The 16,957-nt window shown below is 47.8% G+C and overlaps 1 protein-coding gene across 1 annotated transcript; it reads left to right on the top strand.

Annotated features, from left to right (window-relative positions):
- Nucleotides 1–8,305: 8,305 nt before the first annotated feature.
- LOC138670388 (uncharacterized) lies at nucleotides 8,306–10,263 on the top strand. Its single transcript, XM_069757659.1, has 2 exons — nucleotides 8,306–8,998; nucleotides 9,319–10,263. The coding sequence occupies exons 1-2, from the start codon at nucleotides 8,643–8,645 to the stop codon at nucleotides 10,199–10,201; spliced, it is 1,239 nt and encodes a 412-aa protein (XP_069613760.1). The 5' UTR covers nucleotides 8,306–8,642; the 3' UTR covers nucleotides 10,202–10,263.
- Nucleotides 10,264–16,957: the final 6,694 nt, after the last annotated feature.

Genomic DNA, 16,957 nt, shown 5'->3' with positions numbered 1-16,957 from the left:
TATAATGACAGGCACACGCACGGCCCCACTGTATAATGACACGCACACGAATGGCCCCACTGTATAATGACAGGCACATGCACGGCCCCACTGTATAATGACACACACACACACACCCATTGTATAATGACAGGCACACGCACGGCCCCACTGTATAATGACAGGCACACGCACGGCCCCACTGTATAATGACAGGCACATGCACGGCCCCACTGTATAATGACACACACACACACACCCATTGTATAATGACAGGCACACGCACGGCCCCACTGTATAATGACAGGCACACGCACGGCCCCACTGTATAATGACACACATGCAGCTCACAGATGCACGCAGCACACACACGCACGCAGCTCACACACACGCACGCAGCTCACACACGCACGCAGCTCACACACACACACGCACGCAGCTCACACACACGCAGCTCACACACACACATGCACGCAGCTCACACGCACACATGCACGCAGCTCACACACACACGCACGCAGCTCACACACACACGCACGCAGCTCACACACACACGCACGCACGCATGCAGCTCACACACACACGCACGCAGCTCACACACACACACACTCTCCTCATACACACACACACACTCTCTCTCCTCATACACACACACACTCTCTCCTCATACACACACAGACACTCTCCTCTGTGGTGCAGGGGCGGCTGATGTCCATGTGCAGCTCTTCAGTTTCTCCTGCTCACAGCTCTGCACTGTCCCGGCACCTCCCCCATCTCTCCTTCTCTGCCGGGATAGCAGATAAGAGCAGGAGAAGCCGGAGCTCCGTGCACACACAGGCCGGTATGCTGACCTTTCATCTTGGCTGCTGGCTCTCTCCCTCAGAGTGGCAGTGGCGCATAGGAGCTTGCATGTTAGGGCTGCTGGCGGGATGACACCACCGCGCACTACAGGTGCGCTATGTAATAGGGTACGTTCACATTTGCGGTTTGCGCCGCAGCGTCGCCACCGCAACACAACGCATGCGTCGTGCGGCCCTATCTTTAACATTGGCGCCGCATGGGGCCGCATGTGCATGCGTTGTGTTGCGTTTTACGCCGCATGCGGCGTTAGGGCGCACCTGTCTGGGCGCGGCAAACGCAACATGTTGGATTTTTTGTGCGGCGCCGACCTTTTCAAAAACGCATGCGTCGTGCGGCCCTATCTTTTAACATTGGCGCCGCATGTGCATGCGTTTTGCTGCGTTTTTGTTTGCGTTGTGCGTTGCGGCGACGACGCTGCGGCGCACAACGCAAATGTGAACTTAGCCTTAGTCACTGCCAGTCCTCCAGCGGCCCTGTGCAGCTGCTTAGACACCGGCCCGGGGGGCATATGCATTTCTGCCACCTGGGGTGGACACAGACAGAAGATGGTCACCAAAATCCCATATTTTTAGGTGTGAATCCAACCTTATTAGGGTATGTTCACACGTTCAGGATTTCCATCCTTTTTTTTTCAGGACAGTTTTTTTAACCCCTTCCCGACCTGTGACACAGCGTATGCGTCATGAAAGTCGGTGCCAATCCGACCTGTGACGCATATGCTGTGTCACAGAAAGATCGCGTCCCTGCAGGCCGGGTGAAAGGGTTAACTCCCATTTCACCCGATCTGCAGGGACAGGGGGAGTGGTAGTTTAGCCCAGGGGGGGTGGCTTCACCCCCTCGTGGCTACGATCGCTCTGATTGGCTGTTGAAAGTGAAACTGCCAATCAGAGCGATTTGTAATATTTCACCTAAAAAAATGGTGAAATATTACAATCCAGCCATGGCCGATGCTGCAATATCATCGGCCATGGCTGGAAATACTAATGTGCCCCCACCCCACCCCACCGATCGCCCCCCCAGCCCCCCGATCTGTGGCCCGCTCCCCTCCGTCCTGTGCTCCGCTCCCCCGTCCTCCTGCCCGCTCCCCCCGTGCTCCAATCACACACCCCCGTGCTCCAATCAAACCCCCCCGCACTCCGATCCCCCCCCGTGCTCCGAACCACCCCCCCTGCACACCGATCCACCCCCCCTGCACACCGATCCACCCGCCCGCACACCGATCACTCTCCCCCATGCTCCGATCCCTCCCCCCCCGTGCTCCGACGCCCCCCCGTGCCCTGATCTCCCCCCCCTGTGCCCTGATCTCCCCCCCTTATACTTACCGATCCTGGCGGGGTCCCGTCAGTCTTCTTCCCCGAGCGCCGCCATGTTCCAAAATGGCGGGCGCATGCGCAGTGCGCCCGCCGAATCTGCCGGCCGGCAGATTCGTTCCAATGTGAATTTTGATCACTGTGATATAATCTATCACAGTGGTCAAAATAAAAAAACAGTAAATGACCCCCCCCATTTGTCCCCCATAGATAGGGACAATAATAAAATAAAGAATTTTTTTTTTTTTACTAAGGTTGGAGTTAGAACTAGGGTTAGGGGTAGGGGTAGGGTTAGGGGTAGGGTTAGGGGTAGGGGTAGGGTTAGGGGTAGGGTTAGGGGTAGGGTTAGGGGTAGGGTTAGGGGTAGGGGTAGGGGTAGGGTTAGGGTTTCGGTATGTGCACACATATTCTGGTCCTCTGCGGATTTTTCCGCAGCGGATTTGATAAATCCGCAGTGCTAAACCGCTGCGGATTTATGGCAGATTTACCGCGGTTTTTCTGCGCATTTCACTGCGGTTTTACAACTGCGATTTTCTATTGGAGCAGTTGTAAAACCGCTGTGGAATCCGCAGAAAGAAGTGACATGCTGCGGAATGTAAACCGCTGCGTTTCCGTGCAGTTTTTCCGCAGCATGTGTACAGCGATTTTTGTTTCCCGTAGGTTTACATTGAAATGTAAACTCATGGGAAACTGCTGCGGATCCGCAGCGTTTTCCGCAGCGTGTGCACATACCTTTAGAATTAGGCTATGTGCACACGGTGCGGATTTGGCTGCGGATCCGCAGCGGATTGGCCGCTGCGGATCCGCAGCAGTGTTCCATCAGGTTTACAGTACCATGTAAACCTATGGAAAACCAAATCCGCTGTGCCCATGGTGCGGAAAATACCGCACGGAAACGCTGCGTTGTATTTTCCGCAGCATGTCAATTCTTTGTGCGGATTCCGCAGCGTTTTACACCTATTCCTCAATAGGAATCCGCAGGTGAAATCCGCAGTAAATCCGCAGGTAAAACGCAGTGCCTTTTACCCGCGGATTTTTCAAAAATGGTGCGGAAAAATCTCACACGAATCCGCAACGTGGGTACATAGCCTTAGGGTTAGGGTTGGAATTAGGGTTGTGGTTAGGGTTAGGGGTGTGTTGGGGTTAGGGTTGTGGTTAGGGGTGTGTTGCGGTTAGGGTTGTGGTTAGGGTTACGGCTACAGTTGGGATAAGGGTTAGGGGTGTGTTGGCGTTAGAATTGAGGGGTTTCCACTGTTTAGGCACATCAGGGGGTCTCCAAACGCAACATGGCGCCACCATTGATTCCAGCCAATCTTTTATTCAAAAAGTCAAATGGTGCTCCTTCCCTTCCGAGCCCCGACGTGTGCCCAAACAGTGGTTTACCCCCACATATGGGGTATCAGTGTACTCAGGACAAACTGGGCAACAATTACTGGGGTCCAATTTCTCCTGTTACCCTTGAGAAAATAAAAAATTGCTTGCTAAAACATCATTTTTGAGGAAAGTAAAATGATTTTTTATTTTCACGGCTCTGCGTTGTAAACGTCTGTGAAGCACTTGGGGGTTCAAAGTGCTCACCACATATCTAGATAAGTTCCTTGGGGGGTCTAGTTTCCAAAATGGGGTCACTTGTGGGGGGTTTCTACTGTTTAGGCACACCAGGGGCTCTGCAAACGCAACGTGACGCCCGCAGACCATTCCATCAAAGTCTGCATTTCAAAACGTCACTACTTGACTTCCGAGCCCCGACATGTGCCCAAACAGTGGTTTACCCCCACATATGGGGTATCAGCGTACTCAGGACAAACTGGGCAACAATTACTGGGGTCCAATTTCTCCTGTTACCCTTGAGAAAATAAAAAATTGCTTGCTAAAACATCATTTTTGAGGAAAGAAAAATGATTTTTTATTTTCACGGCTCTGCGTTGTAAACGTCTGTGAAGCACTTGGGGGTTCAAAGTGCTCACCACATATCTAGATAAGTTCCTTGGGGGGTCTAGTTTCCAAAATGGGGTCACTTGTGGGGGGTTTCTACTGTTTAGGCACACCAGGGGCTCTGCAAACGCAACGTGACGCCCGCAGACCATTCCATCAAAGTCTGCATTTCAAAAGTCACTACTTCCCTTCTGAGCCCCGACGTGTGCCCAAACAGTGGTTTACCCCCACATATGGGGTATCAGCGTACTCAGGAGAAACTGGACAACAACTTTTGGGGTCCAATTTCTCCTGTAACCCTTGGGAAAATAAAAAATTCTGGGCTAAAAAATGATTTTTGAGGAAAGAAAACGTATTTATTATTTTCACTGCTCTGTGTTATAAACTTCTGTGAAGCACTTGGGGGTTCAAAGTGCTCACCTCACATCTAGATAAGTTCCTTTCGGGGTCTAGTTTCTAAAATGGGGTCACTTGTGGGGGGTTTCTACTGTTTAGCCACATCAGGGGCTCTGCAAACGCAACGTAACGCCCGCAGAGCATTCCATCAAAGTCTGCATTTCAAAATGTCACTACTTGACTTCCGAGCCCCGACATGTGCCCAAACTGTGGTTTACCCCCACATATGGGGTATCAGCGTACTCAGGAGAAACTGTACAACAACTTTTGGGGTCAAATTTCTCCTTTTACCCTTGGGAAAATAATAAATTGCAGGCTAAAAAATCATTTTAGAGAAAATAAAATTTTTATTTTATTTTCATGGCTCTGCGTTATAAACTTCTGTGAAGCACTTGGAAGTTCAAAGTCCTCACCACACATCTAGATTAGTTCCTTTGGGGGTCTAGTTTCCAAAATGGGGTCATATGTGGGGGATCTCCAATGTTTAGGCACACAGGGGCTCTCCAAACGTGACATGGTGTCCGCTAATGATTGGAGCTAATTTTCCATTTAAAAAGCCAATTGGCGTGCCTTCCCTTCCGAGCCCTGCCGTGCGCCCAAACAGTGGTTTACCCCCACATATGGGGTATCAGCGTACTCAGGACAAACTGGACAACAACATTTGCGGTCCAATTTCTCCTATTACCCTTGGCAAAATAGGAAATTCCAGGCTAAAAATCATTTTTGAGGAAAGAAAAATTATTTTTTATTTTCATGGCTCTGCATTATAAACTTCTGTGAAGCACCTGGGGGTTTAAAGTGCTCAATATGCATCTAGATAAGTTCCTTGGGGGGTCTAGTTTCCAAAATGGGGTCACTTGTGGGGGAGCTCCAATGCATAGGCACACAGGGGCTCTCTAAACGCGACATGGTGTCCGCTAACAATTGGAGCTAATTTTCCATTCAAAAAGTCAAATGGCGCGCCTTCCCTTCCGAGCCCTGCCGTGTGCCCAAACAGTGGTTTACCCCCACATATGAGGTATCGGCGTACTCGGGAGAAATTGCCCAACAAATTTTAGGATTCATTTTATCCTATTGCCCATGTGAAAATGAAAAACTGAGGCGAAAAGAATTTTTTTGTGAAAAAAAAAGTACTTTTTCATTTTTACAGATCAATTTGTGAAGCACCTGAGGGTTTAAAGTGCTCAATATGCATCTAGATAAGTTCCTTGGGGGGTCTAGTTTCCAAAATGGGGTCATTTGTGGGGGAGCTCCAATGTTTAGGCACACGGGGGCTCTCCAAACACGACATGGTGTCCGCTAACGATGGAGATAATTTTTCATTCAAAAAGTCAAATGGCGCTCCTTCCCTTCCGAACCTTACCATGTGCCCAAACAGTGGTTTACCCCCACATGTGAGGTATCGGTGTACTCATGAGAAATTGCCCAACAAATTTTAGGATCCATTTTATCCTGTTACCCATGTGAAAATGAAAAAAATTGAGGCTAAAAGAATTATTTTGTGAAAAAAAAGTACTTTTTCATTTTTACGGATCAATTTGTGAAGCCCCCGGGGGTTCAAAGTTCTCACTATGCATCTAGATAAGTTCCTTGGGGCGTCTAGTTTCCAAAATGGGGTCACGTGTCGGGGAGCTCCAATTTTTAGGCACACGGGGGCTCTCCAAACGTGACATGGTGTCCGCTAAAGAGTGGAGCCAATTTTTCATTCAAAAAGTCAAATGGCGCTCCTTCCCTTCCAAGCCCTGCCGTGCGCCCAAACAGTGGTTTACCCCCACATATGAGGTATCAGCGTACTCAGGACAAATTGGACAACAACTTTCGTGGTTCAGTTTCTCCTTGTACCATTGGGAAAATAAAAAAAATGTTGCTAAAAGATAATTTTTGTGACTAAAAAGTTAAATGTTCATTTTTTCCTTCCATGTTGCTTCTGCTGCTGTGAAGCACCTGAAGGGTTAATAAACTTCTTGAATGTGGTTTTGAGCACCTTGAGGGGTGCAGTTTTTAGAATGGTGTCACTTTTGGGTATTTTCAGCCATATAGACCCCTCAAACTGACTTCAAATGTGAGGTGGTCTCTAAAAAAAATGGTTTTGTAAATTTCGTTGTAAAAATGAGAAATCGCAGGTCAAATTTTAACTCTTATAACTTCCTAGCAAAAAAAAATTTTGTTTCCAAAATTGTGCTGGTGTAAAGTAGACATGTGGGAAATGTTATTTATTAACTATTTTGTGTCACATAACTCTCTGGTTTAACAGAATAAAAATTCAAAATGTGAAAATTGCGAAATTTTCAAAATTTTCGCCAAATTTCCGTTTTTATCACAAATAAACGCAGAATTTATTGACCTAAATTTACCACTAACATGAAGCCCAATATGTCACGAAAAAACAATCTCAGAACCGCTAGGATCCGTTGAAGCGTTCCTGAGTTATTACCTCATAAAGGGACACTGGTCAGAATTGCAAAAAACGGCCAGGTCATTAAGGTCAAAATAGGCTGGGTCATGAAGGGGTTAAAAAACTGCAGCTCTTGGCAGAAAACGCAGGTCCTTTTTTTATGCGTTTTTTGATGCGTTTTTTTATCCTTTTTTTTACTGTGTGTTTCCTAGGAAGCTTTTTAGGGCTAAAATGGCTGAAAATACCCTAACCCTACCCCTAACCCTACCCCTACCCCTAACCCTACCCCTACCCCTAACCCTACCCCTAACCCTACCCCTAACCCTAACCCTACCCCTAACCCTACCCCTAACCCTAACCCTATTCTAACCTTAGTGAAAAAAAAAAAAAAAAATTCTTAATTTTTTTATTGTCCCTACCAATGGGGGTGACAAAGTGGGGGGGGGTGTCATTTACTATTTTTTTATTTTGATCACTGAGATAGGTTATATCTCAGTGATCAAAATGCACTTTGGAGCGAATCTGCCGGCCGGCAGATTCGGCGGGCGCACTGCGCATGCGCCCGCCATTTTGCAAGATGGCGGCGCCCAGGGAGAAGACGGCCGGACGGACACCGGGTAAGTATAAGGGGGGGAGATTAGGGCACGGGGGGGGGGGGCATCGGAGCACTGGGGGGGGGCATCGGAGCACGGGGGGGGGCATCGGAGCACGGGGGGGCGGGATCGGAGCACGGGGGGGCAGCCACACTCCGCCCACGCACTTCCGCCCGCTCCCCCGCACTTCCTGCTGCAGCGGTTCTGCAAATCAAATCGCAGTAAAACCCGCAGATATATTTTTGATCTGCAGGTTTTACTGCGATTTTGACCTCACAATGGAGGTCTATGGGTGCAGAACCGCTGCGGTTCAGGAAGAAGAATTGACATGCTCCTTCTTTTTTCCGGGAGCTATTCAGCGCGGCTTTTTTTTTACAATTTCCGGACCATGTGCACAGTGTGTCCTGTTTTCCATAGGGTACAGTGTACTGTACCCTGCATGGAAAACAGCTGCGGAACCGCAGCGGCAAAACCGCCGCGGTTCCGCGGTAAAAAACGCACTGTGTGAACATGGCCTTAAGTTACACCTCAAATCTCAGTGTTCCTTGCCAGGCTATGCCATGTTTTCCTGCTGTTCAACAAATAATAATAATAATAATAATTTTTATTTATATAGCGCCAACATATTCCGCAGCGCTTCACAAATTAGAGGGGACTTGTACAGACAATAGACATTACAGCATAACAGAAATACAATTCAAAACAGATACCAGGAGGAGTGAGGGCCCTGCTCGCAAGCTTACAAACTATGGGGAAAAGGGGAGACACGAGAGGTGGATGGTAACAATTGCTTTAGTTATTCGGACCAGCTATAGTGTAAGGCTCAGGTGTTCATGTAAGGCTACTTTCACACTAGCGTTAACTGCAATCCGTCCCAAAAACGTCTTTTTCCCGAAAAAACGGATGCGTCAAAAAACTGCAAAACGTATGCAACGAATACAGCATTTCGACGGATCCGTCGCAAAACCGTCGCAAATCCGATAAACGGTTCCGTTGAAATGCTGGATGCGTTGCATACGTTGCATACGTTTTTTCCATCCGTTGCATACGTTTTTACGACGGATCCGTTTTTAAAATGGGAGGCACCAAAATTTGATTGGCTACTGGAAACTAGGGAAATCTATATACTGACTGTATTTACAGCACATCTTTGAGGGTTTTAGTTTAGTGGCAATGATGGATGGTGTAATTGGGAGGATTTCGAGTTTGGTTACTGAAGTTATATTTGAGACGAATCGCCTGGATATCATAGTGCGGGAGAAGGAGGCGGCAGCAGAAAGACGGATGATGCAACGGAGAAGGCGACGATTCTGGATACATCCAATCAATGAGCTGCGGATGACCAGGGGTGTCCAGTCCACTCTCTATCTGGAGTTGCGGTGCAACCCCCAAAAATTCTTTAGTTATGTACGGATGAGGATGGAACATTTCGATTATTTGGTTGGAAAAATAGAGGATGTCATCCAAAGGCAGGACACAAGGATGAGGCTTGCCATCACACCGGCGGAGCGGCTCATGGTGACACTGCGGTAAGCATTTTTTCTTTATGTCATTGCTCATATTGAATGTGAGTACATGCTGCAGAGAATACTGCGCTGACACATTGCGCCGCATTTACTGTAGCATGTCATTTGTTGGTTTATGTGAGGCCATTCCACTTGTTTTTTTTTCTTGTGTCATTGGTCATATTGAATGTTATTACATGCTGCAGAGAATACTGCGCTGACACATTGCGCCGCATTTACTGTAGCATGTAATTTGTTGGTTTATTTGAGGCCATTCCACTTGTTTTTCTTGGTTGATGGTCTGTGCAATTTTTTTTTACATTTTTTTTTATTTTTCCCTGCAGCTTCCTAGCTACGGGTGAGTCTTTGACTTCACTCCATTTCCAATTCCGGCTGGGGATTTCCACTATTGGCGGAATTGTGAAGGACACATGTCGTGCGATTTGGGACACTTTACAGCTGGAGTATATCCCACAACCAACAATGGAAATCTGGATGAGAAGTTCCGAACAATTTGAGCGAATGTGTAATTTTCCAAATTGTGTTGGTGCTGTGGACGGCAAACACATTAGGATTGCAAAACCGGCAGGAACAGGATCAGAGTACTATAACTATAAAAAATACTTCTCAATTGTACTCATGGCTATTGCTGACGCCAACTGCCGATTCCTTGCTGTGGATATAGGAGCGTATGGCCGGTCCAACGACTCCCAAGTGTTTAAAAACTCTCCGATGGGTCGCTGCCTGTATGGAGATACATACAATTTCCCGCCAGCAAGACCGCTCCCAGGAACCAGTGAACCAGCCTTGCCCTATGTGTGTGTAGGTGATGAAGCCTTTCAACTGTCGCCGCACCTACTGAAACCATACAGCAGCCGTGAATTACACCGCACCAAGCGGGTATTTAATTACCGTCTTACCAGAGCAAGAAGAGTGGTAGAGTGCTCTTTCGGTATTTTGACAGCAAAGTGGAGAGTTCTGCTGACGGCAATAAAACTGGATACAAAAACTGTAGACGATGTTGTCAAGGCATGTGTGGTGCTCCATAATTTTGTTATTTCAAAGGAGCCCGTTACCTTGGATGACGAACAATTGGAGACATCCTTGTGGGATTACCGAAGTGCCTCTGTTCGCTCCACCGGTTCTGTTACTAGGATGAGGGAACAGTTTGCTGAATATTTTTTGTCACCTGTTGGGCGGATTCCATGGCAAGACATAATTGTGTGACTTTTTTTTAATTTTTTTTCTTTTTTTTTTCCAAAATTTTTTGGTAGCAACTGCCACAAAAAAAAAAAAACAAAAAACAAAAAAAGAGTGTGTGTGGTTTGCTTGCTAATATAATATAAAACCATTTTGTTAAACCTTGAAAACGTCTGGTGTTTCTTTTCACTTAACCTTTCATATTTACCTTAATTAATGAACACACACACACAGTAGATTGTAAACCAGAATTATGTTTATTTCAAAAAATATATTTTTTGTGGGTAATTTTCCCACACAATTTTTTTTTTGGTAATTTAAAGAACCTTTCTTTTTTTGGCAAAAAAAAACTATGTACAAGTACATTCCAGGTTCACAGGTCCTGGTATTGTTGGGTGGAGTAACTATGGGAGGAGGGGCTGGAAGGTTGGACCACGTCGGTAGGTGGGATTGGGGAAACCCTACCTGTTGCGTCTGTAGTGGAAGGGGGGGGGAAAACAGGAGGCTGACCAGAGGGGTGTTGTGTTGGGGTAGGTGGAAAACTTACTGGGGAAGGAAAGCTGGGCAAAGATGAAGAAAACACGGGTGAATACATTTGGGTTGTGGGCCGGGTTGGGTATTGGTAGTGATGTTGATATTGAGAGTGATGTGGATATTGGGACTGGCGGTGATATTGTGGGGCATGGTGTTGAAATTGGGACTGGGATGTGTGGGGAGGTGTGGGGGTAGATTGGGGTTCGTTAATTACCTTCAGCAGAGCGTTATGGCAGCTATTCATTACCCGCATCTGCTGATCAAAAGAAAGCTTTTCCATGCTCCTGAGCATGGACTGAAAAAAAAGATTGGCTGGAGCTTGACTTACATCTAAATGCAGTCTATCCAAGCGACTGCTGATTTCATGTTGGTTTTCACTCATGCGTGATTGCATCATGCTGAAACCAGCAGTCACTTGTTCTCCCAAAATTTTAAATGAATTTTGGAAGCCTGCATTTAGATGCAAGAACTCAGGAGCATAGCTCCTTTCCTGACCCCTCTGACGCTGCCGCCATGAACCTACCGGTGGTGTAGAGGTGGCAGGGTCAGAGGGGTGGGGTAAAGGGAACGCTATCTGTTGACCATCAGATGCGAGTAAGGAAGGCTGCACTCCACTGGTAGAGGCGGATGAAGTGGAGGGGACAGAGGGGTGAGAGGTGTGGGGCCTACCGACGTGGTCCCCGGTGGCGGACTCAGGAGGGATCGCTTCAGAGGGTGCAGAGGTAGATGCAGGCGCACGGTGGCTGGAGTAGGTGCTGTGAAAGAAAAAAAAATAAGTTAATATATTGATATGAAAAAGGCCGGACTGAAACAAAAGTTTTGTGATTAGACAGGTTCTTACTGTGATGTTGAATACTTACGCTCTACTCAGCATGGTTTCCCTCAGGAAGGAGAGGTTCGTGCCATATCTGTACCTCCTCTTCTTCCTTGCTGCTGAGCCACTCGGGGCCTGCATCTCCTCGTTAAACTCCCTCTTAAAGCGATCCCTCAATGACCGCCACCGCTTCCTAACCTTGGTACCTGTGAAGACAGGAATGAAGAAAAAAAAAAAAATATTCGTAAATGCAAGACATTACATTCAGCTCAAAACATCACTGAAAAGTGAATACTTACATAGTTTGCTCTGCTGCTGTGGAAGAAGGTCCTCCCACCTCGCAAAGATGTTCCGGCATACTTCCAACCAGAGCCGACGGGTGACACTGGTATCAGCATGCCTGCGGTCAGCCATGTTCCACAGTGGCTCCCGTTCACGAACCTCCTCGATGAGGGCTTCAATATCGATATCTGAATCGTATTCGGGAGCACATTGTGAAGCCTGTTAGAACAAAAAAAAAAGAAAGAATTAAAAATTAGTAGACTGAAAGCAAAAAATTAACAATTGAAGCCCCACAAAAAACCGACTCACTGATGGCCGACCGCGGCGTCGAGTCCGCCGACTCTGGGAGCGCCTGGGAGAACCTTCATGCTGTGCTGGACGTTCAGCAGCACCAGCAGCAGCAGCAGCAGCAGCAGCAGGAGACTGAAATAAAGGATAAAAAAATTAGCTTTAATGTATGTATATGTTTTCTGTGTTACGTTATATATGAAATTCTGTTTTGTGTACGGTGCAGTGTGATGTGTGAAGCAAGTGTTTCACCACTACTTACACTTGGTTCCTCCTCCACTTCGATGTCTCCACCCGTCTCGGTCCCTTCCGACAGCTCCTCATCGGATTCTGATTCCTGTTTAAACATAATAAATGCATGTAGTGACTCAAAATGATGTAAATTTTAAAAAAAAACCAAAAAAATTTTTTTTACTTACCGATACCTGCTGTTGCTGTGGAGGAGGGCTGCCGGAAGAGGACATTGTGTGGCTGTGGTCCAGGTGGCTGTGGTCCTGGTAGGTCTGTAAGTTAAAAGACACTTGCAATCTGCTCTACACATTGAAGTAGCAGATTTGGAGTCTTCAAAACTTACTTTTCAGGTTTTCTGGATGTGGGCCAGGTGGCTGTGGTCCAGGTGGCTGTGGTCCTGGTAGGTCTGTAAGTTAAAAGACACTTGCAATCTGCTCTACACATTGAAGTAGCAGATTTGGGGTCTTCAAAACTTACTTTTCAGATTTTCTGGATGTGGGCCAGGTGGCTGTGGTCCAGGTGGCTGTGGTCAAGGTGGCTGTGGTCAAGGTGGCTGTGGTCCAGGTGGCTGTGGTCCAGGTGGCTGTGGTCAAGGTGGCTGTGGTCCAGGTGGCTGTGGTCCAGGTGGCTGTGGTCCTGGTAGGTCTGTAAGTTAAAAGACACTTGCAATCTGCTCTACACATTGAAGTAGCAGATTTGGGGTCTTCAAAACTTACTTTTCAGATTTTCTGGATGTGGGCCAGGTGGCTGTGGTCCAGGTGGCTGTGGTCCAGGTGGCTGTGGTCAAGGTGGCTGTGGTCAAGGTGGCTGTGGTCCAGGTGGCTGTGGTCCAGGTGGCTGTGGTCAAGGTGGCTGTGGTCCAGGTGGCTGTGGTCCAGGTGGCTGTGGTCCTGGTAGGTCTGTAAGTTAAAAGACACTTGCAATCTGCTCTACACATTGAAGTAGCAGATTTGGGGTCTTCAAAACTTACTTTTCAGATTTTCTGGATGTGGGCCAGGTGGCTGTGGTCCAGGTGGCTGTGGTCAAGGTGGCTGTGGTCAAGGTGGCTGTGGTCCAGGTGGCTGTGGTCAAGGTGGCTGTGGTCAAGGTGGCTGTGGTCCAGGTGGCTGTGGTCCAGGTGGCTGTGGTCCTGGTAGGTCTGTAAGTTAAAAGACACTTGCAATCTGCTCTACACATTGAAGTAGCAGATTTGGGGTCTTCAAAACTTACTTTTCAGATTTTCTGGATGTGGGCCAGGTGGCTGTGGTCCAGGTGGCTGTGGTCCAGGTGGCTGTGGTCCAGGTGGCTGTGGTCAAGGTGGCTGTGGTCAAGGTGGCTGTGGTCCAGGTGGCTGTGGTCAAGGTGGCTGTGGTCCAGGTGGCTGTGGTCCAGGTGGCTGTGGTCCAGGTGGCTGTGGTCCTGGTAGGTCTGTAAGTTAAAAGACACTTGCAATCTGCTCTACACATTGAAGTAGCAGATTTGGGGTCTTCAAAACTTACTTTTCAGATTTTCTGGATGTGGGCCAGGTGGCTGTGGTCCAGGTGGCTGTGGTCAAGGTGGCTGTGGTCCAGGTGGCTGTGGTCCAGGTGGCTGTGGTCCAGGTGGCTGTGGTCAAGGTGGCTGTGGTCCAGGTGGCTGTGGTCCAGGTGGCTGTGGTCCAGGTGGCTGTGGTCCTGGTAGGTCTGTAAGTTAAAAGACACTTGCAATCTGCTCTACACATTGAAGTAGCAGAGTTGGGGTCTTCAAAACTTACTTTTCAGATTTTCTGGATGTGGGCCAGGTGGCTGTGGTCCAGGTGGCTTATGCCGGTCAGTGTGGTCCCTACTCTATCTGCAATATAATAAGTATAATGGATTGAAAGTTAGACCAAAGCAGAAATAGGTAATGTTTACCACTAAACACCATGTTAAAATGAGAAAAATATGTGAACACCCAAACCCAAAAACTGGTGCACGTTATACCATTCTTTTCCATGTCCCAAAAACAAAAAAAGGTAAACTGTGAGACACCTTTAAAAATATTTTTATGTTTTAAAAAAAAAACAATTACCTCCCTGAAATAAAATTTCAAAGGATAACCTTTATTAAAAAATGACCACTCAAACAACTCTGTATTGCATGTGTAACCATTGGTACATACACCTGATTTAAATTTACCTTTAAGAAATTATACTACGGACAATTTTTTAAGAAACATTTTATTAATATATAATTTTTTTCTTTTTTTTTTTTTTTAAATCACAATGGAGCAGAAATGCTCTTTATTTTAAAATACAAGTACATCGAATGGGAATGGTTAAGTAAATTTAAAAAAAAAAAAATATAACCTCAAGCTGCAGACCATTAGACTTTGCAATAATACATCCATTTTAATAAACAAAAAAAAAAAAAAAGGTGCACAAAACACTATACTAAAGGTACTGTCACACTAGACGATATCGCTAGCGATCTGTGACGTTGCAGCGTCCTCACTAGCGATATCGTCCAGTGTGACACGCAGCAGCGATCAGGCCCCTGCTGTGATGTCGCTGGTCGGGGAATAAAGTCCAGAACTTTATTTGGTCGCTGGACTCCCCGCAGACATCGCTGAATCGGCGTGTGTGACACCGATTCAGCGATGTCTTTGCTGGTAACCAGGGTAAACATCGGGTAACTAAGCGCAGGGCCGCGCTTAGTAACCCGATGTTTACCCTGGTTACCAGCGTAAAAAAACAAACAGTACATACTTACATTCAGCTGTCTGTCCCCTGCCGTCTGGTTCCTGCACTGACTGCTGGCCGGAAAGTGAAAGTGAAAGCACAGCACAGCGGTGAGTCACACAGCGATGACTCACCGCTGTGGCTGTGCTCTGCTTTCACTTTACGGCCAGCATTCAGTGCAGTAACCAGACGGCAGGGGACAGACAGCTGAATGTAAGTATGTACTGTTTGTTTTTTTACGCTGGTAACCAGGGTAAACATCGGGTTACTAAGCGCGGCCCTGCGCTTAGTTACCCGATGTTTACCCTGGTTTACCGGGGACCTCTGGATCGTTGGTCGCTGGAGAGCGGTCTTTGTGACAGCTCTCCAGCGACCAAACAGCGACGCTGCAGCGATCCGGATCGTTGTCGGTATCGCTGCAGCGTCGCTAAGTGTGACGGTACCTTAAAGGTACCGTCACAATGAACGATATCGCTAGCAAACCGTGACGTTGCAGCGTCCTGGTTAGCGATATCGTTCAGTTTGACACACAGCGGCGATCAGAATCCTGCTGTGATGTCATTGGTCGCTGCAGAAAGTCCAGAACTTTATTTCGTTGCTGGACTTTATGTAGACATCGCTGAATCGCCGTGTGTGACGCCAATTAAGCGATTTGTTCACTGGTAACTAGGGTAAACATCAGGTTACTAAGCGCGGCTCTGCACTTATTAACCCGATGTTTACCCTGGTTAACAGTGTAAAAGTAAGAAAAAACACAAACACTTCATACTTATGTTCCGCTGTCTGTCCCTCGGCGTTCTGCTTCTCTGCCCTGTATAAGCACAGCGGCCGGAAAGCAGAGTGGTGACGTCACCGCTCTGCTCTGCTTTACGGCTGGCTGGCGCTCACAATGCAGAGAAGCACAGCACGGGGACAGACAGCGGATATTTTTTTTTTTACCTTTTTTTTTTTTTACTTTTACACTGGTAACCATGGTAAACATCGGGTTACTAAGCGCGGCTATGCACTTAGTAACCCCATGTTTACCCTGGTTACTGGCATCGTTGGTTGCTGGAGAGCTGTCTGTGTAACAGCTCTCCAGCGACCAAACAGCGACGCTGCAGTGATCCGGATTATTGTCGGTATTGCTGCAGCGTCACTCAGTGTGACGGTACCTTAATTAGTAAATACATCAAAAATCAATATTAACCAATATGGCATTGACAAATGCACATGCAACCAACAAGACGCACACAAACATACCTGCAAGCCGAGTCATAACGCAAGCATAACACATGAACAGTCGCAATATTGACGAAGGCATAATAAGGTGCAGGCACGTGAACACATACATACAAAAGCACACAGCAGTACAAAAATAAACACACACACCCACACACACACACACACACGGCCATCAGTCCTCCGGCTGGAGCTTGATGTCTTCACAGTGGCAGGCCTCACGGTGGATCTGGACTGTAGCATGGCAATGGCTGTTGCAGGATGACGGCAGGCCTCAGGTTGGATTCAGGTTTTATAAGCTCTTGCTATAGTCAGTACGTCATACACAAATGCGCACACACACACACACACAAATGGCAATATACTCACACTGTTGTAGTGTGTCTGGTCCTTGCTGCCAGGCTGGGCTCTTGGTGTCCGGCTGGGCTCTTGGTGTCCGGCTGGGCTCTTGGTGTCCGGCAGGGCTCTTGGTGTCCGGCAGGGCTCTTGGGGTCCAGGCTGGGCTCTTGGGGTCCGGCTGGGCTCTTGGTGTCCGGCAGGGCTCTTGGGGTCCAGGCTGGGCTCTTGGGGTCCGGCTGGGCTCTTGGTGTCCGGCAGGGCTCTTGGGGTCCAGGCTGGGCTCTTGGTGTCCGGCAGGGCTCTTGGGGTCCAGGCTGGGCTCTTGGGGTCCGGCTGGGCTCTTGGTGTCCGGCAGGGCTCTTGGGGTCCAGGCTGGGCTCTTGGGGTCCGGCAGGGC

The sequence above is a fragment of the Ranitomeya imitator genome, chromosome 3 (genome assembly GCF_032444005.1).
Source record: "Ranitomeya imitator isolate aRanImi1 chromosome 3, aRanImi1.pri, whole genome shotgun sequence".
NCBI classification, from domain to species: domain Eukaryota; kingdom Metazoa; phylum Chordata; class Amphibia; order Anura; family Dendrobatidae; genus Ranitomeya; species Ranitomeya imitator.
The sequence above is the reverse complement of the archived record's forward strand: the minus strand, read 5'-3'. Positions and strand labels throughout refer to the sequence as shown.